This window comes from Schistocerca americana, chromosome 1 (genome assembly GCF_021461395.2).
Source record: "Schistocerca americana isolate TAMUIC-IGC-003095 chromosome 1, iqSchAmer2.1, whole genome shotgun sequence".
NCBI lineage: Eukaryota > Metazoa > Arthropoda > Insecta > Orthoptera > Acrididae > Schistocerca > Schistocerca americana.
Genome location: NC_060119.1, coordinates 634,937,881 through 634,960,363, shown reverse-complemented (window position 1 = coordinate 634,960,363; position 22,483 = coordinate 634,937,881). Strand labels below are relative to the sequence as shown.

The following is a 22,483-nucleotide window of genomic DNA, read 5'->3' as shown; positions in this document are numbered from 1 at the left end:
TGGCTAGTATATAACACTCCTCCCCCCCAAATCGCCGCACCGTCGTTGAATAATGACGTGGCGAGCGTCGACGGCGGGGGAGGGGTCTGGCCGCAGGCGTAGCAGAAGAGACCGGGGCGGAGACTGTTGTCGGCGGCAGTCCCCGGTCCGCACCCCAGCATTGGCTGCGCGGGGCCTCGGGAAACACCGACTGAAAACCGAGGTCAGGGCGCACGCCTGTGACCACGGGCGCAGCTTCTGGTACTGGACGCGACGGGGCGTCGGGACCCACGAAGAGAGGCAGCGTCTCCTGACGCTGCGTCGACGGCTGCTGAGTGGGCGCCGGACAAGGCGCTGCGGTGTCAGACTCCTTGGGGGCGCCCAAGGAAAGCGGCTGCAGGACAGGCTGCACAGCCACCGCTTGGGAAGGCGGCCCGGCTGAGGGGTCGACGTCCATCAGCTCCGAAGGCGGTGGCGACTGAAGAGGGACCGCAGGCGCCGGAGCGACCACCTGGGGCGCTCCCGGATGAAGCTGCGCGGGAGGCATCAACGGGACGGGCTGTCTGCGTGGTAGCGGCGACGGCTGCTGCTGCTGCCCCGGGGGCGGCAGCGAAGTCGGAAGGCGCGGCTGGAACCCGCCGCGGACCAAATCTGTGGACAAAGAACGAGCGGCAGAATCCGGGCGGCCAGCGCGGCGCAACTGGTTCTGATGCCTCCTGTGCACCCCAGTAGCACCTTGAACAGTATAAAAACCGCGACCCTGGACACTTATCACGGTACCACGTTCCCAACGACGGCGACCGTGATAAACTCTGAAAAAAACGGCGTCGTTGCGCTGAAAACGCGTGCGATGCTCATAAGCGGCGGGTCGATCCGGGGGGTGCAACAACCGTAGTAGGGTGCGATGACGACGGCCGTGGAGAAGCTCCGCAGGCGAAGGGCCGTCGCGTGGCGTGGTCCGGTACGACGACAGGAACGTGATGAGGGCCTGCTGACGAGAGTGCGTAGCACGAAGGCGGTCCATGTGATCCTTGAATGTACGTACAAAACGTTCCGCTGCACCATTCGATTGAGGGTGGAACGGCGGAGTAAGAACATGGCGAATGCCATTGGCAGAACAAAAGCTTTCAAATTCAGCAGAGGTAAATTGTGGACCATTGTCAGACACTAAAACTTCTGGAAGACCCTCAATACAAAAAATTGAAGTCAACGCCTGTATAGTTTGTGCAGACGTTGTAGACTGCATGGGCACAACAAACGGAAAATTACTAAATGCATCTATCACGATGAGCCAACGAGAATTACAATATGGACCAGCGAAATCAATATGTACTCGCTGCCAGGGACCGGCAGGGCGTGCCCACTCAAAATAGCGTTGAGGCGGAGCAGCTTGGTGTTCGGCACACGTCCAACAATCTGTAGACATCTGCGTAATCTGCTTATCAATGCCGATCCATGTACAATGACGGCGGGCAAGCTGCTTGGTGCGGACCACTCCCCAATGACCCTGATGCAACAAGTCGAGGACCTTGGATTGGAGCACTTGGGGAACCACTACACGAAGCTGGTCATTCTCGGTGCGTAACAGCAAAACTCCGTGCGAAACAGACAACAGATGACGTTGCGGATAATAGCGACGAACCACAGGATCCGATATGTCCTTTGCCTTGGACGGCCAACCACGTTGAACAAAACGTAATAGTTAACTCAAATGAGGATCCGTAGCTGTCTCACGTGCCACCTGACGATAATCAATCGGAAAATCCCGGAGGGATTGATGCTCATCGGCGTCAATCTGATGGCAAGAGTCGTCAGAGGAATCGAAGACATCATCCGCAGCAATCGGCAATCTAGAAAGCGCGTCAGCTTTTGCATGCTGAGCTGTAGGGCGATACAGTATCTCATACTGGTACTGTGATAACAAAAGAGCCCAACGTTGTAGTCTCTGAGCTGTCCGCTGAGGAACTGGTTTAGACGGATGAAACAGTGACGTCAGGGGCTTGTGATCTGTTACTAAATAGAATGGTCTACCATAGAGGCAGTGATGGAATTTTGTGACACCGAACACAATAGCCAACGCTTCCTTGTCCAATTGGCTATAATTACACTGAGCTTTGTTTAGCAATTTAGATGCGAACGCAATAGGACGTTCGGTGTTACCGACTCGGTGAGACAACACAGCACCGAGGCCGAAAGAAGAGGCATCACAAGCTAACACCAGAGGCTTGTTAGGGTCGTAATGGACCAGACAACGATCATTCAATAAAGCCTCTAAGCTGCTGAAAGGCTGATTGGCAATCAGCTGACCACACAAACGGAACATTCTTACGGCGGAGACGATGCAACGGTGCAGCAATCTGTGATGCATTAGGTATAAACCTAATATAATATGTCAATTTGCCAAGAACTGCTTGCAATTCATGCAGATTGCAAGGGGCGGGCAAATCACGAATAGCTGCTAAATGTGACTGGAAGGGATGGATGCCTTGAGCATTAATAACATGTCCCAGATACTCCATCTCCGTAAGGAAAAATGAACATTTATCGATGTTGCAACGTAGGCCTGCCTGAGACAACACTGTAAACAAACACTCCAAATTACGGAAATGTTCAGCAGGCGTCCGACCGGACACAACAATATCGTCTAAATAGTTGCAACACGATGGCACATTAGCCAGAAGTTGTGACAAAAAACGCTGAAAAACAGCTGGAGCTGACGCACAACCAAAAGGCAAACGCAGAAAACGGAACAACCCCAACGACGTGTTTATGACAAAATACTGTTGTGATTGCTCGTCGAGGGGCAATTGCAAATATGCTTCACGGAGATCAATTTTGGAAAAGAAACGAGCTTCCCCTAACTTATCCATCAGCTCGTCCGGTCTAGGCAAAGGAAAAGAATCAATGACAGTCTGAGGATTAACTGTCGACTTAAAATCAGCACACAAACGTAACTTGCCAGACGGTTTCTTTATAATAACTAAGGGAGAAGCCCACTGGCTCGCTGAAACGGGTTGAATAACACCGTTGTTTTGCCAACGACGAAGTTCATCTGCTACAGGTGCCCGGAGGGCGTGAGGCACTGGACGAGCACGAAAAAATCGAGGCTGAGCATTATTTTTTAACGTAATATGAGCGGCAAAGTTCGCAGCACAACCTAGTTCGTCTTTAAATATGTCACTGTATTGTTTACACAAATCGGTTATGCTGTCTTGAGGAACAACAACAGAATTAATTTGCAACACATTGTCTTGGATAGACAGGCCAAACATGTCAAAACAGTCTAATCCGAAAATGTTTACACTGTCTGTAGCGCGGAGCACTGTGAATGAAACTGTTTTTGTATTGCCACGGAATGTGGCTGGAACGCCGGCCGAAGTGGCCGTGCGGTTAAAGGCGCTGCAGTCTGGAACCGCAAGACCGCTACGGTCGCAGGTTCGAATCCTGCCTCGGGCATGGATGTTTGTGATGTCTTTAGGTTAGTTAGGTTTAACTAGTTCTACGTTCTAGGGGACAAATGACCTCAGCAGTTGAGTCCCATAGTGCTCAGAGCCATTTGAACCATTTTGTGGCTGGCACGCTACATACACCTAACACAGGAATTTGTTCTCCACTGTAAGTAGCCAAAGAATGTTTTGCCGCTGAAAGTTTAGGGCGGCCGATAGCCGCATACGTAGCACTATTTATGAGAGTCACAGACGCACCAGTGTCTAATTGAAAATTGAAGGTCTTATCCTGGATGCGTAGCTTCACAAATAGTTTATTACACTGTCTCTGGATCGGTGCAGTGGAGGCGGAAGACACAAAATCAGCGCGTTTAGCGCGTGTTCGCTGCTTACGACAACTCGTGGGTTGGGCGGGTGGAACAACAACTCCCGCTTCACTTGCAGTCTGTACATTACTTTTTACAGCGTTTGAATTACGCCTGGGTCGCATAGCAGAGGGCTGGGTGGGTGGCTTATTGCGAACAAGTTTATTACCCACACGAACCGTGGAAGAGTCTTTAAACGCGACCTTCTGGGCGGGCTGGCTTTGAAGAACATGAATATCCATGGGCTGGGCAGCACTAGAATTGTTCTTGCGTTTACGCAAACAAACAGTCTGGATGTGTCCTTTCCTTTGACAAAAGTGACAAACCGCGTTTCTCAACGGGCAACGTTCACGAGGATGAGCAAGAACACACTTAGGGCAAGACTTAACTCCATCATTTTGCACACGCGGCTGACGAATGTGTTTAACACGACGCGGCCGGCTAGTGTTTACAGTCTGACTCTGCCGGTGGGGCCGCGGGCGTGACATAACTTGCTTAGCACAGGCAATTTGAGAAATACATGGCTGATCTAACTCACACTCAGCATAGTCAAAAGTATCGGGCTTCAATGATGTTCATCACAGTCTCTAATGACGGGTCAGGCAACTTTAAGATAGCAGCACGAATACGAGAATCTGCAATGTTTTGAGTAATAGCGTCTCGTAACATGACATTACTGTAGGAAGCTCCACACACACAATTAAATCGGCACTGACGGGTGAGGCCCCGTAAATCTGTTAACCACTGTTTATTAGATTGATGTGGCAGTTTCTTTAACCTGAAGAACTTGAATCTGGCTGCTGCCACATGAACTCGCGACTCGAAATACTCAGCAAGCTTGTTAACAACAACGTCATAGTCTAAAGCTTCTGGCTTGGATTCCGGGAACAACTTACAAAGTAGTCGATAGACTTCCACGCCTGCAGTGGAAATTAAATAAAGCTGCCGCTCAGTACCCGTGATTTTGTAGACTGTCATGTGCACCTGCAACTGCGCGAAATATTCTCGCCATTCTTCTCTTGATGCATCAAAAGCACGGAAAGGTGGTGCTGCCTGTGCTTGTTCCTTTTGTGTTGGAGGATTAGCCGCTTGTTTGGCGATTGCTTCCACCAAACTTTGTATTTGCTGACTCTGTAACAAGATCAACTGTTGTAATTCGGCAGACATAGTGAACACAAATTAAACCAGCCCCCAAAATTTTATCGCTATAATTAGTACAACCAGAAACAAGTTGAACCAGCCCTGCACACGAGTCCGGAAGCCCTCGTCGCCAGTTTTGTGGCGGCGTTCGTAGGAACAAACAATTAGCTGTAGAAACGGCTTACGAAGTCACCGCCACACTTTTAATAGCGGGCCGACCGGTCCGCTGGAACAGTGAACAGAAAGATGAAAACCCAAACACTCAGATTAAATAAAAGTCAGTACTTATCTTTATTAACGAAGATACAGAAACACAGTAGTGAACTCCGTGTCTACAGAGGTCTGTCTAGTTCGAGTCGGAGCGGCTAGGTCAGCGTCGGCTGACGACAAACAACAACACTGCTGCGATGAACACACAACTGACTAGCAAGTACACCATTCGGTGGCGAGTATACAACTGAGCGGCGAATACAGAACTGTCCTAGCGCTCGCGACTCCAGCGCTTAAGAAACCAGAAGCCAGCGGTGGCGCGCGCAGACTTGCGGCGATTTCCTGTCTCGCTGGCGCTGCTTATGCGGACGGCGTCCGGACTTTTGATGCTGCCAACCTTTTGGCAGCAGGCTCGGGTGACATTACTGGCTAGGATATAACAATAACAAAGAACAGCAGTACATTGATAGATAACTTTTTTATAGACCAAGATAAATTTAAGGACATAAATGCTTATCCTGTTGAGAATGGTCTTTCAGATCATGGTGCACAGCTAGTTACAGTACATGATACTGCTCCATGCAGTATATCAAATCACACTTTCAAATCAGTGCGTTCAATTAACAATATCAATATCGCAAACTTTAGGGAAAGCTTACAGCAGCTAGACTGGGATGAAGTGTATAAGGAACCCGATGCAAACTTGAAATATAACTTATTTCACGATACATTTTTAAGGGTATTTGAAAATTGTTTTCCAAAGAAAATAGTTAAACATAATTCCAAGAAAACATTTAAAAAAACTTGGCTAACTAAAGGAATAAGAATATCTTGCAACCGTAAAAGAGAACTGTATCTAACAGCAAGAGGGAGTACTGCCTCAGAAATTGTTAATATTATAAAAACTATGGTGCAGTACTAAGAAAAGTTATTAAAAAGTCGAGAAGCATGTGTATCATGTCTGAGGTCAGAAACTCTGATAATAAAATTAAAGCAATTTGGAATATTATTGGAAGGGAAACAGGGCAACCAAGAGCACAGGAAGACTTTAGTGCCATAAAACTAAATGACAAGTGTACTAACAAACAATCAGAAATTGAAAATATTTTCAATGATCATTTTTTAAATGTTGTGGAGAAAATAGGATCTAGATCTTCACTAGAAGAGGCAAGGCTACTAATAGAAGAGGCCATACCTGGGCAGTGTGAAACAACTGTAATTCCACCAACCTCTCCCTCTGAAATCAGTAAAATAATAAACTCACTGAAAAGTAAAAGCTCTTACGGAATTGATGGCATTTCCAGCAAGGTACTTAAAGCTTGTTCCCCACACATAAGTAGGATTCTCCGCCACATATGTCATAGCTCTTTGGAGCAGGGTGTTTTCCCCGATAGACTGAAATATGCCATTGTAAAACCATTGCATAGAAAAGGGGGATACATCAGATGTCAACAACTACCGCCCAATCTCTCTTCTGACAGCTCTATCAAAAATTTTTGAGGAAGTAATGTATTCAAGAGTAGCCTCCCATATTTGTAAAAATAAAGTACTAACAAAATGTCAGTTTGGTTTTCAGAAAGGCTTTTCAACAGAAAATGGTATATACGCTTTCGCTGATCAAATATTAAATGCTCTGAATAACCGGACATCACCCATTGGTATTTTTTGTGATCTCTTAAAGGCCTTTGATTGTGTAAATCATGGAATTCTTTTAGATAAGCTAAATCATTATGGTTTGAGGGGGGCAGTGCACAAATGGTTTAATTCATACTTAACTGGAAGAATGCAGAAAGTTGAAATAAGTGGTTCATGTAATGTTAAAACAACAGCTGATTCCTCAAACTGGGGGGCTATCAAGTATGGGGTCGCACAGGGTTCGGTCTCAGGTCCTTTACTGTTCTTGATATACATTAATGGCTTACCATTCCACATTGATGAAGATGCAAAGTTAGTTCTTTTTGCTGATGATAACAGTATAGTAATAACATCCAAAAACCATGAACTAAGTGATGTAAGTGTAAATTATGTTTTTCACAAAATTATTAAGTGGTTCTCAGCAAACGGACTCTCTTTAAATTTTGATAAAACACAGTATATACAGTTCTGTACAGTAAATGGCACAACTCCAGTAATAAATACAGACTCTGAACAGAAGTCTGTAGCTAAGGTAGAATTTTCAAAATTTTTAGGTATGTCCATTGATGAAAGGTTGAACTGGAAGCAACACATTGATGGTCTGCTGAAACGTCTGAGTTCAGCCACGTATGCTATTATGGTTATTGCAAATTTTGGTGATAAGAATCTCAGTAAATTAGCTCACTATGCCTACTTTCATTCACTGCTTTCGTATGGCATCATATTCTGGGGTAATTAATCGTTGAGTAGAAAAGTATTCATTGCTCAAAAACGTGTAATCAGAATAATTGCTGGAACCCACCCACAGTCATCCTGAAGACATCTATTTAAGGATCTAGGGATCCTCACAGTAACCTCACAGTATATGTATTCATTTTGAAATTTGTTCTTAATTATCCAACTCAGTTCAAAAGTAATAGCGGTGTGCATAACTATAACACCAGGAGAAAGGATGATCTTCGCTACGCAGGGTTAAATCTGACTTTGGCACAGAAAGGGGTAAATTATGCTGCCACAAAAGTCTTTGGTCACCTACCAAACAGCATCAAAAGCCTGACAGATTGCCAACTAACATTTCAAAATAAATTAAAAGAATTTCTAGATGACAACTCCTTCTACTCATTGGCTGAATTTTTAGATATAAATTAACGAAAAAAAAACAACTTAAACATTAGTGTCATGCAATATTTTGTGTAATGTAATATCTTGTACAGACATCTTTTATTAACCTGACATTTTCCACATCATTACGAAGTGTCGTATTCATGATCTATGGAACAAGTATTAATCCAATGTAATCTAATCTATCCGAGGGTCATGGCCTCACCTTGTTAGTGCTACCCGTGCAACTCTGGGACAGGTTGCTGGTTCAGGAAATATCCACAAACATGTAAGCTTATTGAGCAGACAAGTTTATCTTATTAATGTAACGTGCTGAATCTAAAACGATTGCACCGGACTTATTTCCAAGTCCGTTCCTAACAGCGGTATTTCTGGCCTTACAACCATTATATGCAGCTACAACAAGCTCGTCTTAGGGCAGTTGAGAAGGCAGGAGTGGGAGGATGACATAATGTGGCGCGAGGTACCGGTGACAGACGGTTTATTCGGTGCGTGTATCGAGAGAAAGACCGCCTAGATTGTTTGTGATCTTTCTCCACAGCTGTGTTCGCAAATAGCGTGCCAATTGACAAACTTCCGTTATTAATATTAGAAGAACTAAGTATTGAATTTACTTACATTTCATGCAAAACCATCTCTCAATAGCAGACTATCGTTTCATTAGTTCAAAAAAATTGATTACCAGCAAGATAATAAACAATCGTTAAACGGAAAGGCAGACGAAGGACTGCGGAGATCTTCGGGTAGCGCCTGACTTGGATGGCGGGCGTTGTGGTTCGGCTGTCAGATGAGACCCGCATCGACGGTCTTGGCGGGTGGACGTATTGTCGGCCACGGTCCCTACCAGTTAAGACTTAATCACCACTTTCTGGTTTGTAAACGTAAGAGCTCATTCGACAGTCTGAGGACAGACATGTTGTCTGCCAGGGTCGGCATTGGTTAAGAAGTTAATTCGCAATCTCTGGCTTTTGGACATGCAATTGAATATTAGTTTGGTAGTAACCACGCAAACACGTAGTTCATTATTTTATTTATTTTCTGTGAGAGTGTTGTGACTGACAATTTGCAATTTTTCACAAACTAAACTTTTATTGAGGTAAATTCACAAGGTTGATGACTGAACAACAAACGAAAGGGTAACAATAACGATGCCAGTAAATGTCTCCTAATTGACACACACACACACACACACACACACACACACACACACACACACACACACACTAGTAAGAGTCGAAGACGTAATCTTCAACGGTTGAAGTACATGAGGTCGGCATCCGGAGTGAACTGAACTTCGGGGGGTGGTGCTAGCGCCTAAATAGCCGTCTCCAGCCAGTCAGGTTTTGGATTAGTGATACTTCCTTTACGCCGTGGCTCGAGCTCCCCCTGCAGGAAGTAGTGCTCGGAATATCTGTTTCCATTATCTTCTGTGTAAATAGCCAGTGTATACCATGGTGCTTTTTTGTACGCCTTGGACATTGACAACTCCGTCGTTTTTGGTGTAATATGGGTTGCCGGCTCTCAGGGGCTACATATGCTCCGGCATAACAGAAACTGTTAATAATGGAAGTTATTTCTGATTTTCAAAGTGGACTATAACTGTGCATTTTCTCGTATTCTGATAATAAAAAGCGATTGACACCCCGTTTAAAGAAACCAACTGAAAATTTAATTATTTATACAGTACGAGCTCTTCGCTAACAGCTTATTACAGCCTCAAGATAACGGATTCAAGACCTAAGTGCTGTTTTCTGCGCAACGGACAACAACATAAGACTACATGTTGGTGAACATTATTCAGAACTTATAATTCCACTAATGGCGGTGGAGGTAACTAGGCACCTCGTGTGTAGTGCAGTGTTAGTACAAATGAGATCAGGGACACGCCATCTGAGCTAACATAGAGGAGGTGTGAAGGAAGTAAATTTTCGAGGAGATATACTACGCTCATATAAATGCCTCTCGCTACCTCTTTCACTCGTATACCTATTCTCGACTGAGACACCGCCTGCAACAGTCCGAGCAACGGGCCGCAGCCCGTGTGGCGACCGGAGCCATGCTATGGGGCAATGGGTTACCATGCAACGCCGTGCAACTATGAGCAAGTTCCTCGACTACCTCTGCTATCGAACTGTGCAAAGAACAACCTACCGCGCGTGCTGCCTGCGAGAAAGAAATTTTTCATAATGCTGCGAACCACTTCGGTAGAAAGCTGCGGCGCCGGAAATCGCAGTGGCGGCTTCCCGGAAAATCGCCCGCGGCTGCAGGCGGAGCGGAGTACGATGAGGCGGAACGGCGGCTCTTAGGGCCACGTAACGTTGGCACTAGGAAGGAGGCTGGGAGGGAGGGAGGGAGGGAGGAGCGCTCAGGCCTCAGCCCTCTATGAAGTATTGACGCGGCGGAACGGCGCGCGAAGACGCTCGGCGGCGAGTGTCGGCTGCGAATTATTGAGCAGCAGCGGCGCTCCCGGGGGGCCGCGCCGTGCCGGGCCGGGCTCTGTATTCATGGAGCCGCGCGCCAGCTGCCTGCTCAACACCTGCGAATAATGCAGCCAGCCCCGGCACCTAAACTCTATATACCGCCCAGCCTCCCCGGGGGTGTTCGGAAATGCGATTCACATTCATCGCGACGGTAAAGCGATTTAAGGCTTTCGCGAAGAGCTTCGTTTGCATAACGGATGCCGGCCGCTTCCCGCCGCTTATTAGGTGTTAGTGCTCGCTGCCGGCGCTACTGTGCTGGGATCGCTGGCCGTCGCCGTATCGCGCTGCTGGCGTTTGCCGGTTGCCGCATACAAACCACTGCACGCACTTCTCGTGTCGTCGAGTATAACACTACAAGCCAAAAGGAATGCCTGATTCTGCGACGAACAGGTAATAGTTTACACGTCCATAACTGCCTCGTACCCATTTAAAATCTGTTACACATTACGTGTAATTTGAAGGTGGAAGGGGGTAAAAAGAAAGGAAAAGGACTGTTGATGTCAGCTACATCGAGACTTGACGCAGAATCCACGACGACGAGTCAAAATGTGTACTGGACCGGTAGCTCCTGCAGTTGCATTTACCACTGTGCCACACGGACTCCTGGACATGACAAACCCCGGAAATCAACAGTCCCTTCGCTTTTTCCCTTTCTTCCTTCACCCTCCATCTTCAATGCACGTAGTGTGTATCACAGATTCAGATTCCGTGTGATATCTTTTCTTCCGGACATGTACGAAAGGACGGATACTAGCCATTCATATACAGCAGAGGCCCGCTAATCCGAACCCCGGTAATCCGAACGTTCGGTTAATCCGAACATGAAAAATGTTAGTCTAAGTATGAAAAACTGCTGTAAACTGCGGTACATACACAGTTATAACTTACACAGTACAGTTAATATGTATTACAAAAATTGGAAAGTAAACATTAGGTTTAAACAATGAATAGCAATGAAAGAGAAGCCGTCAAACTTTCTTAAATACAGGGCACATTTTAACCCTACTTTTTAGATGAAAAATGCCTCAGTCATCGTTTTTGGCTCAATGAAGACAGTCTGTTATATGACGCGTAGTTGCGCCATCGTCTCACAAACATCAAATAAGCAGGTGTAGCAGTGGGCTGTTGCTCCAAATAAGGTAGCGCGAGGTCGAGGGATTCTGCTGCGCCACTGTGTGGCACCAGCTCTGCTTTGTCGCTTTCAGGCTCACTGTCACTTCCGTCACAGCAGTCCACTTCTTCCTGTTCTGGAGCCACAGCAGCAACTAAATCAGCGTCAGTAAGGATCTCCTTACGTGCCCCATCCGCTGCCATCCACTGATCTACGTCTCCTTCACCAGCTTCTTCACATCCAGGGATTGTCTGTATAATTTGTAGTAGATGTTCCTCTTCATTTTAAACTAGGTTGTACAGAGATGTACACAGTTTTCTCCACAATTTTCTCAGAGTATTTTCTGAAATATTCTGCCATGCCTCAGCGGCCCAATAAACAATACCCTTCACATTGTTGTTTTTTATTTTGTCCACTAAAGGAATGCTATCATCTTGGCTCAGCATTCTTAAAAATTGTTTTCTGTAAATCAGTTTTAATGTTTGCATCAGCTGTAGAAGTGGTGTAACATTCGGTAGCAAAAACTTCGCCACAATTTCTCCGTCACATAATTCTTCAGCGCTGGGGTGAGATGGCGAGTTATCAATCAAAAGGATTGCACCGGGAGACAAATGATTTTCCTTAGGAAGCCGTCGAACAGAGGGAACAAACTGGCCGTGAAACCATTATTTGAACAGCTTACCATACATCCATGCTTTTTTCTTCTTGCGATAATACACGGGCAGGGATTTCGTGTTGCAGTTCTTAAAGGCTCTGGGCCTAGCAGATTTGCCTCTGCACATTTTAAAACCAGGAGCATGGTCTCGGACTCCATGACGTTTTTTGAATCTGTCCAACCAACCCGTACTCGCACTAAAAGACTCATCACCATTCGTTAATTTGTTCAGGTAAACAGCCTTCTCCTGAACCAGTGCTCCACTCACAGGAGTTCCCCTTTCTCTTTCCTGCGTAAACCAAAGGAAAAGAGCTTCATCCACTTTATGTACTGGGACTGTTTCAAAGTCTGCCGAATTTCGAGTGATTTTCCCGAAAACATTGCACAGGACTGTTCAGCTTCACCCGGTTCTTCTTCCAATCACAAACGGTTGCTTTACCAACACCCAGTTCCGTTGCCAGTCTAGATACATTCTCACCATTGTATATCCGCTTCAAAGCATTAAGTTTTTCTTTGAGAGTTAACGTTGTATGTTTCCGTTTACTCATGACGAAAATAGGTACACCACTACACCTGAACGAATACAATACAACTGTTACACGTGCCAGCGATCGATAACTAACATAACCAAGCGTTTTGCGAGCCAATTGGCAGTGGACTGACCTCAGACACTACATAGTTCTCAACAATGCGCAGCAATAAGGGTAGGGAGTGAGAGTGAGCCATTGTTCCCATACTTGTTCCAATTTGTTACCATGGTGTACCTACTTATCTGCTTGGTATACTTCATTCCAGAAACTCGTCACCATAATTCCGGCTAATCTGAACAAATCGGTAATACGAACAAGGTACGGTCCCAATTAGTTCGGATTAGTGGGACTCCACTGGAATTGATTCGCACAGATGGGCTATAAATTCACCTTTTTCAGTGCGGATGACCTCCAGCGCGAGTATCCAAGTAACGAGTATGGAGGATATAAACAGGGACTGCTAATAGGTGGAGTGTGGGTCGGGTAAGAGGCGTGTCGAAATAGTCCGCGCAGTTTCGGTAATGGAAATGGAAATGTCGTGTGGCTAGGGCCTCCCGTTGGGTAGACCGTTCGCCTGGTGCAGGTCTTTCAATTTGACGCCACTTCGGCGACCTGCGCGTCGAGCAGTTTCGGTAAACACTGTGTCCGGATGGTACAGGAGGACATCCCGGTCAGACGCCCACACATTCATATAATTTTACATGAGAAAAATTGTGTAGGTGCTAGTAGGACTCCCGCACTAAGGCTTCCGTACAAAATTGTGGTTGGTCGTCGGATTAGGAAAGAAAATGGCCGTGCTCCTTCAAAGGAACCATACCAGCATTTGTCTCAAGCGATTTGGGGAAACCATTGAAAACCTAAATCAGGACAGCCGGACACTGATTTGAACCATCGCCGCCCCCTCCCTCCCTCAACCAACCCCGCGACCACCACCCCCCAATGTCAGTCCAGTTTGCTAACCACTACGCCACCTCGCTCGATAATTGATTACGTCTATAGACAATTCACCCACTCCACGAATCACAATATTGATGATTTTTGCCTGTTATTGACACTAGTACCGGCTATATATCAGTCTCATGGCTTCCTAGACTTCCCAAAATGTTTTAATTTCAGGTTTGAAGTCGGATAACAAATGACAAAAGGAATACTTTTTCGTGTGATAACTGGAAAATTTTCTGTTTTCTTTTTTTTTCCTTTACTTATACTGTGCAACCTTTCTTCGCGCCAGATTTCGAGGTTCCACGTCATCGGGTAGTACCCTATACGTTTTAATGAGTCAGTTTGCGAATATGAAAATGTGTGACATAAATGGCTGTATCTTTTGATTGCTTGGTCTCAAAAGCTCCAATTTTATACACCTCATTATGTGTCATCAAGTTGACACGTCTATCCGTACCTATGGAAAAGCGTTTTGAAGAGTCGGACAGACAGACAGACGGACGACAAAATGACTTTTTAAAGGTTCCGTTTCTACCAGTTGAGGTCCGGAACCCTAAAAAAGCCATCCCCTATTAGCTACACAGTAAAAAGTTCACGTCAGGTCAAAACTAGTGTTTGATATGAGAAAGAGTTGTAATAAACAAACAAGTCTTAAGGAATATTTTTTAACAAAGAACCATCTTAAAATAGAAACAAGAAAGCAGTTAATCAAAACAATTATTTGGGACATTTCAAGATATGGTTACGGAAGGTGAATTCTGCGGATACAAGCGAAAACAAGTTAGAACCAAATCAACATGCACAGAAATATTCTTGAATGAAAGAAATCGCCTGAGCAAATACTACAAGAAATTAAAAAAATGGCATTGATTAATGTGGAACATCGAAAGATAAATTGGTTGGATATCTAATTAGACATAGCAGCTACACAAAACGTCCCACGAAGGAACTGTCAAAGTACAAGGGACGTTCAACAAGAAATTTTACTCTCTTATTTTTTTTATTTAATTGACAGTACAGAGTAAGCCACCGCCTTGAAATGTAAGGTGGATCGGATGCTTCTATATCTAATAGCAAAGGTTTCTCATTGTTACAATCTTATTGGTATACAGTTGTTATAGCTTTTTTTTAAAATAATGTAAATAACATAAAGATTTCTCTGAGGTTACAGCTAATTGAATGTTTAAAAACTGTTAAATGGTTCCACATAATTTGTTTCTACATAGTAGAGAATATAATTTATATAATGCAAATGTCAAAGAATAATAAAAGGAGAAAATGTAATACAATGAGTGTGGTGAAAATAATTTGCAGTATGTAGAGGGAAGTGATATACTGTATTAGGAGGTGAAATGAAAAAAAAAAAAATGCAGAGATGGTTGTGGGACATCGGGAAAAATTCCCGCTTCAGCCTCCCATATTTTTATGAAGTTGCAGTAGGTGACGACGCTATACGTAGCCTACAAAATAGCGTCAGTAACACAGGTGCATTATAAGCAGTGAGCTGTCTGTGTGTTTCTTTTGATGGAGTCCAAAGCTGGTGGTCTAGTGGTGAGTCGGCTCTCAGCCGTGGTACCGCGCGGACGGGCTCCGCGCGCCGATCCGCACTCCGTAGGCGTTGTTGTTTACCCGCTAGCGCGCGGTTGCGTCCTTGTATTGCCTTATGGTACCAGTACCGACCCGCCATGGCGTTCTCATATCTAATCGCAAGAATTGATAGGCATTCATTTGTCTATAGTATCCACCACAGGTTACCTCACACTGATTGACGAAGAGGCCTGCGACAGACTCCGCCAACGACCTACAAACGCCTTTCACTTCTGCCACGCAGACGGTAATGTGAGCGTGGTACCAGTTGACCATGATGGTCTGGGGGCGCGTACCGTGCGCATCTTTGAACTACCGCTCGAAGTTCCTGCCAATCTTGTCGTTGATGAGTTGCGGCTTTATGGCACATTTCTGAGCCACACAGAGGAGAAATGGAATACATTCGAAACATACCCTGTCCTTAACGGGGTACGACAAGTGCGCGTAGAACTTAAGAAGGACGGTCCATCAAATGTTTTCGTTGGCGGCTGCCGCGCAATTGTTATACTGTGTATGATGACCAACAGAGTACCTGCTCGGGCTGCGGCCAGGAGGGCCATGTTAAAACTGTCTGCGTCATTCAGGTGCCACGCAATGAACTTCCCAACGACCCACGATAATCTCTCTCCCGATAACGTATGTGGAGGCAGCACGGCATGATGTGACGGATAATCAAAACTTGATACCACCTCAAGCCGCTATGAGCTCCTTTGGAAAGTCAGCGCCGACGATGACGACGGCGACGCCACCGCAGCCAAACGGTGGAGAGGTTCCTGCAGCCTCTGTCGTGGGCACCCAGCCGCCATCACTGTCGGGATCCGACATAGGGGTTCCCGATGACCGAGACCGTGTCGAGCCCCACCCTCCAGTGGATGTCGAATCTCGGACCGCGAGCAAAAATCACCCAAGCGACACAAGAAGCGGCGATTGTCAGTTGAAGAACGGGGCAGGGATGTGAGGCTGGCAGAAGACATCGACTTCGTTGACGCGTCTATAGTTGTAACGGATTCAAAAAATGGTTCAAATGGCTCTGAGCACTATGGGACATAACATCTGTTGCATCAGTCCCATAGAACTTAGACCTAATTAAACCTAACTAACCTAAGGACATCACACACATCCATGCCCGAGGCAGGATTCGAACTTGCGACCGTAGCGGTCACGCGGTTCCAGACTGAAGCGCCTAGAACCACACGGCCACATAGGCCGGCACAGCGGATTCCAGGGGCATCATTCACCAGAAGGCGCCTTAGGATAAGGAACACTCTCCTACATCTGGTGGCCCTGAAAACGAGGCGCATCGGGTCGACTCCCAAAATGTGGGTTCCTGTGAAAGTGGCCAGCCACCATTGACCTCCCAATCCTCTCTTGGTGATTGGGCAGACGACATGGAGATAGATAATGCACAGCACACATCGATACCTCCACCGGAGCCTATGGCTGACTTTAAGCCCAGAGGGCTCTGGCAGTCAGGGGATTATACGGCACAGTAGTGCACATCATGTGGCTCGATGGTTGTGTGGTGTGCGAGATCACCGTGGGCTTGCACCACCACACTGCCTCCACCACTTGATATGTCTCAGTCACACAGTGTGGGAACAGTCAATGTCAGTGGTGTTTCCACTCCACTGTCAAGACCCGCATGTTACACGACATGATCAGAGCGGCAGGCTTGGACATTGCCCTTCTCCAGGAGGTCCGCCCCGATCTGCGTTTAGACCTATATGGCTACACCACCTACAGCCCTCTGGTGATGGCGCAGGAGGAACGGCCATCCATCTCCGAGATGGCATGAAAGCGACGGACGTGACATGCATGCCGAACGGGCGAAGCATTGCTCTCACTCTAGGCGCAGTCCGCCTCGTTAACGTCTACGCTGCTTCTCGTACTTCGCACCGCGGCGACAGGTATGTCTTCTATTTGGAAGAGGTAGCCCCTCTTTTGCAAGGAAACATGGACCATTACACAGTGGGCGGCGATTTTAAGGTGTTCTCCGGCCCGAGGACCAGATACCACATTATGTCCCACGCCCGGCGACAGGTATGTCTTCTATTTGGAAGAGGTAGCCCCTCTTTTGCAAGGAAACATGGACCATTACACAGTGGGCGGCGATTTTAAGGTGTTCTCCGGCCCGAGGACCAGATACCACATTATGTCCCACGCCCGGCTCCACAAGCACTGATACGTGACTTCACGTTCCACGACGCATGGCTCTTACATCATGGGAACCAGCAAGGATATACGCACTTTACCGGCCACTCTGCCAGTCGTCTGGACCGGATATACGTCTCGCGTGCCCTCCGCACAGCAACCCGTGATGCAGAACTCTGGCCGACGGCCTTCACGGATCATCTCGCTTTTATCTGCACTATCACGTTACCCCGACAACTCACAAGACGCAGCAGAGGTCCGTGGACGCTGAACGTCACCCTCCTTTGCGAGCAAGTGTTTCGGAAAGCTGTTGCTGACATGTGGCGTCGTTGTTTCAGGCATCTGCCCATGTATGTTTCCACATTGCTGTGGTGGCTGGGATGTGTCAAACCTGGACTCCGAAAGACCCTGATGGCCTACGGGCGGGGCGCGGGGAGTGGCCGCGCGGTTAGAGGCGCCATGTCACGGACTGTGTGGCAGCTCCCGCCGGAGGTTCGAGTCCTCCCTCGGGCATGGGTGTGTGTGTTGTTCTTAACATAAGTTAGTTTATGTGGTGTGTAAGTCTAGGGACCGATGACCTCAACAGTTTGGTCCCTTAGAAATTCACACAAATTTAAACATTTTTAAAGCCTATGGGCGTGACAGATCGAACTGGCAAAGGGCAACATCGGAATTTTACTATATAGCGTTACGTAAGCTGCCCATGTAACCGCCGTCATCCGAACGACAGATGTCCGTACAACGCATCAAAGCTCGTCCGTTTCGCATCAGATCAGAGCAGCTAGATGGTGTCCGCATCAGTTCACGAGTGCAAGACTGCATCCCCAACGAAACGGCATCAGTCTATCACATTGTGCGCGAGAGGCGCCACCGCAATCGGCAGCTCATTTCGGCGGTAAACACGGAGGAGGGGGGCTACGCAGTGGCGCAAACGGACATAGCGCACACATTCGTCCGACACTGAGACACCTAGTACATGGAAGATCCGCGAAACATACGTGATTATGATGAGCTGTTGCATGATTTTCCCTTTCCTAGGGACGTGGCAGCCGATGATACTCTGCTGTTGCCCATTACATCCGACGAGCTGACATCGGCCTTCGCACGTGGAGTACCGACAAAATCGGCTGGGCCGGACCGTTTACCCCTGGAATTCTACCGCACTTCTTATGACCTTACGGGCGACAAGTGGCTCCAAATGTTTCAAGAACTGATCCGCCATGATTTCACTGTCCCCATGAAATTCACAGACGGCATCTTGATCCCAGTACCGAAACCGCATGGTGGTTGTAGGTGGCAGGACTTCCGCCCATTGACACTCGTCAAGAACGACTACAAGATCTTCGCCCGCATCCACCTCGCTCGTTTCCACCCCGCTATCGGATAGCAAGCCATCCACACCGGTCAGACATGTTTAGGTGGTGTCGGCAACATTCGTACAGCTTTAGGAGCATACCGCGATGTAATTGCTTTGACGGCGGCCTGCAAAATACGAGGAGCCCTTGTAGCCATCGATTTTGACCACGCAATAGACCGCGTCGACCACGGGTTCCTACTTGTAGTTTTGGAACACATGGGTCTCTCTACAGAGTCTGCACAGGTGGTCCTTCGACTGGTCAAGGAGTACGCTCCCGCATGATGATCAACGGTTACCAGTCTGATCACATTGTTGTTGGGCGGCCAGTGAGATAAGGGTGCCCCTTGTCGGTTATACTAATTGCAGCAGCGCTTGAAGCAGCTTTACATGGTCTACGGCAGCGATTAACTGGCATTTCCATGCGGGACGTGACTTTCCGTTCTGGTGCATTCACCGATGATATGGTGTTCCTGGCCAGATCAGAGGATGAGATGCATATGGCGCTTCAGTGGCTACGCCAGTACGGGGCGGTCGCTGGGAGCGTCATCAACTTGAAGAAGACAAAATACATGGATGTCGGAGGGGGGCTTTCCCATGCTACGGCGGTGCCCGTATTCAAATGTTTAGGAGTGCAGTTCTATAGCAATGTTCGCCGCACGGCGGCGGATACGCACCGCTGGCTACTGCACCAGACACGTCCTCTGCTGCAGGACAACAAATTGCCTCGCGTGGATATGCTCGTCAGAACACGTTGCGTCAACACCTATCTTGTCTCCAAACTGAACTATTTTGCTCATGTCCTTTCCTTGACGGTTACGATGGCAGACAGATTTCATGCAGCATATGGACATTTCGTGAGCGCTGGACTTGATTTTAAGGTCCGATACGCCACTCTGACACTGCAGCAGCGGGCGGGCGGTATCTGTTTAATTCAAGTCTATAACCATGCGCGATTGCTTTGTCTCAACACTATGCGTCGCACGTGGACCTCTGCCCACGCCACTCTGACGGGCACCGTGATAACCGAAGTGGCACCAGACTCTCTCTGCATCCTTCGGTTTCTGTAGGACACACTTCACCGGCACTCGCCCACATTAGACAGTTCTTCATTGACTTCAGCTACTTACGGTCAGACCTTCCGTCGACACGGATGCCCAGCACAAAAGACTATTGTTGCCACTATCGACAGCAGCAACCTATCAATACGGTCGCACAAAGACATCATGAAGTTGCCTGGAACACGGTGTGGCTAGCGGTACACACGCCTTTTCTACCTACGGCGGTGAGTTCGTTGTGGTACGTGGTTGTGAAAGGGAAGTTCGCTACTCGTCAGGGGCTACATTCCATTCATCTGATCGACAACTCCTTGTGTCCGACATGTTCAGTCGTTGACTCGGATGCACACCGCCTGACTTGCGCCGCGACGAGCGATGATGTATTGCGCCCCGACGGCGTATACTTTCCATCGACCAGGACGAACGCCGTTAACTGGCTAAAAGGCATGGTCCTTTACCACATATTTTGCGATGCTCACAAAGGCACACTCGACTTTTGGTCCCTACTGATGATGACACATGCAGCTTTCAGCCGCCACCCGAAGTACAGGACCCGTTTCGCAAATTATTTAGGTTGATTATTTGCGGATCCTTCTGCTCACTGGGGCGTTTCGGGTATGAGACGCTGAAATTGAAGAAGAATCCTCGAGCATATTGATCGTCAACGGACGGTGTAGGGGAGGTACCCTTCCCAGCAGGCGAGAAGACGACTCGGACGGCGACTCGGACGCTCGGCTACGGCAGTTGCAGGATCTTTTCTTAATGAAACAAAAATTAATCCTTAAATACAATACAAAATAAAAATAAAAAATTAAGTAATTATGAAAATTTAACAAATAAAGAAAACAAATAGACAAACCCGTTACATCCTCTCCCTAATCATTCGATCCTAGAACACTTTGCTTGGGCATGGCGGTGGGATGGTGGCTAGGTCTCGGGTGTCGACCCCTGTGCTACACGTCGTCCTGCTCCTGCAGCGGTTCCTTTAAAAAAGAAAAAAAGTGACTAGCGTTGCCGCCTCTGGATCACGAGGTCCCGGGTTCGATTCCCGGCCACGTTGGCGATTTTTTTCTGACCGGGGACGGGGTGTTTGTGTTGTCCCTCTCATTTCATCATCATCATTCGTGACAGTGGCTAGATTGGATTGAGTAAAACTGGACTGTGTAAAAATAGGGGCTTTGTACGGGCGCTGATGACCGCGCAGTTGAGCGCCCCACAAATCGATCATCATTATCTTTTGGTGGAAACCAGAGCCTCGCAGATATTCATAGTCGCGTGCAGAACGTCTACTGAGATGTGGCAGAGAACAAAGACTTGGCTAGTCATTAGAAAATGCGTCTGTTGTCATCTCAATACGGTAAACTTGTCGATCTCGCGGGTGCCGGCCGAACGCACCCAGCTATGACTCCTGCAGTGTTGGAACGTGCGGACACTCTCATTCGAGGCTATCGAAGGATCACAATCTAACACTTCGCTGCTAAGCTGGACGTCTCTCTTGGTAGTGCTGACCCACTCGTGGCCTAAAAGGATACCATAAACAGCAACGAAGGACCGTCTGAGCGGAATTGACTGCAAGTTACGAGGCTCACCGTGATAATTTTTGTTGAATATCGTCACACGCGATGAAACATGGGTTTACGACCTCGAAAACGCCAATCCATGGAGTGGTTCCGCACTACCTCTCCATGAAAGAAAAAGTCCGAAGCCGCGCGCCGGCCGAAGTGGCCGTGCGGTTCTAGGCGCTACATTCTGGAACCGAGCGACCGCTACGGTCGCAGGTTCGAATCCTGCCTGGGGCATGGATGTGTGTGATGTCCTTAGGTTAGTTAGGTTTAATTAGTTCTAAGTTCTAGGCGACTGATGACCTCAGAAGTCAAGTCGCATAGTGCTCAGAGCCATTTGAACCATTTGAACCGAAGCCGCCCTCTTAGTAGGTAAAGTCATGGCGACTGTCTGCTGAGACACTGTTCGATGGCCTCCCTCGTGGTGCAAAGATTAACTCTGATATGTATTGTGCTACCACCAGTAAATTGAAGAAACGACTTTAACATGTTAGTCGCCATAAAAATGCAAACTAACTAGTTCTGTATGACAACGCAAGACCTCACACAAGTCTGAGCACCAGAGAGGAGCTCACAGAACTTCACTGGACAGTTCTTCATCATCCACCCTACACCCCGTAACACTCACCTTCCGACCTCCATCTGTCTGGAGCAATGAATTACGCACTCCTGATCAAGCAGTACTTGAATGAAAGGTGGCGTAAGGCCGTCGCATTGAACGGAGATTATTTTGAAAAATAAGGTCTTGTAGTCAAAAGAGTGGAGACGAAAACGCTGTACTGGAATCCTGAAAAAAAGTAGCATTACTTATTGAACGACCCTCGTAGAAAAAAGTGTAACGAAGAAATAAGCCTTTAACAAATGACCATCTTAAAATAGAGACCTTAAAGAAATTAAGAGAATATTAAGGCAGGGTTATGAAAGGAAGACCGTGCAGAAACAGGATAAGAAGTGACTTAGAATCAATAAGATCTGAAGAAAAGGCAAAAGTAAATAAATAAATCAATGAATTAGTTTAAAAAATAAGGAAATAAGAAAAGTAAATACTAAAAATAATGGAGGATATTCATTAACGTGTTAGTGAATAATAGATTAGTAATATTGTTACGTAGGCTTTCGCGGCCACAGTCAGTTGGCATTAATATTTTATGAGTGT

The 22,483-nt window shown here is 47.1% G+C and overlaps 1 protein-coding gene across 1 annotated transcript in view; it reads right to left on the bottom strand.

Annotated features, from left to right (window-relative positions):
- The window catches only part of LOC124583871 (actin cytoskeleton-regulatory complex protein PAN1-like), a 136,493-nt gene extending 120,466 nt beyond the window's left edge, over window positions 1-16,027 (bottom strand). Inside the window, exons 1-3 of the mRNA XM_047131344.1 lie at window positions 15,932-16,027; window positions 10,298-10,433; window positions 215-630 (exon numbers count right to left, since the gene is read on the bottom strand). Of these exons, the coding sequence (XP_046987300.1) occupies window positions 215-630; window positions 10,298-10,433; window positions 15,932-16,027 (648 nt within the window). The remainder of the gene's footprint in view (window positions 1-214; window positions 631-10,297; window positions 10,434-15,931) is intronic.
- Between the last annotated feature and the right edge of the window lie 6,456 nt (window positions 16,028-22,483).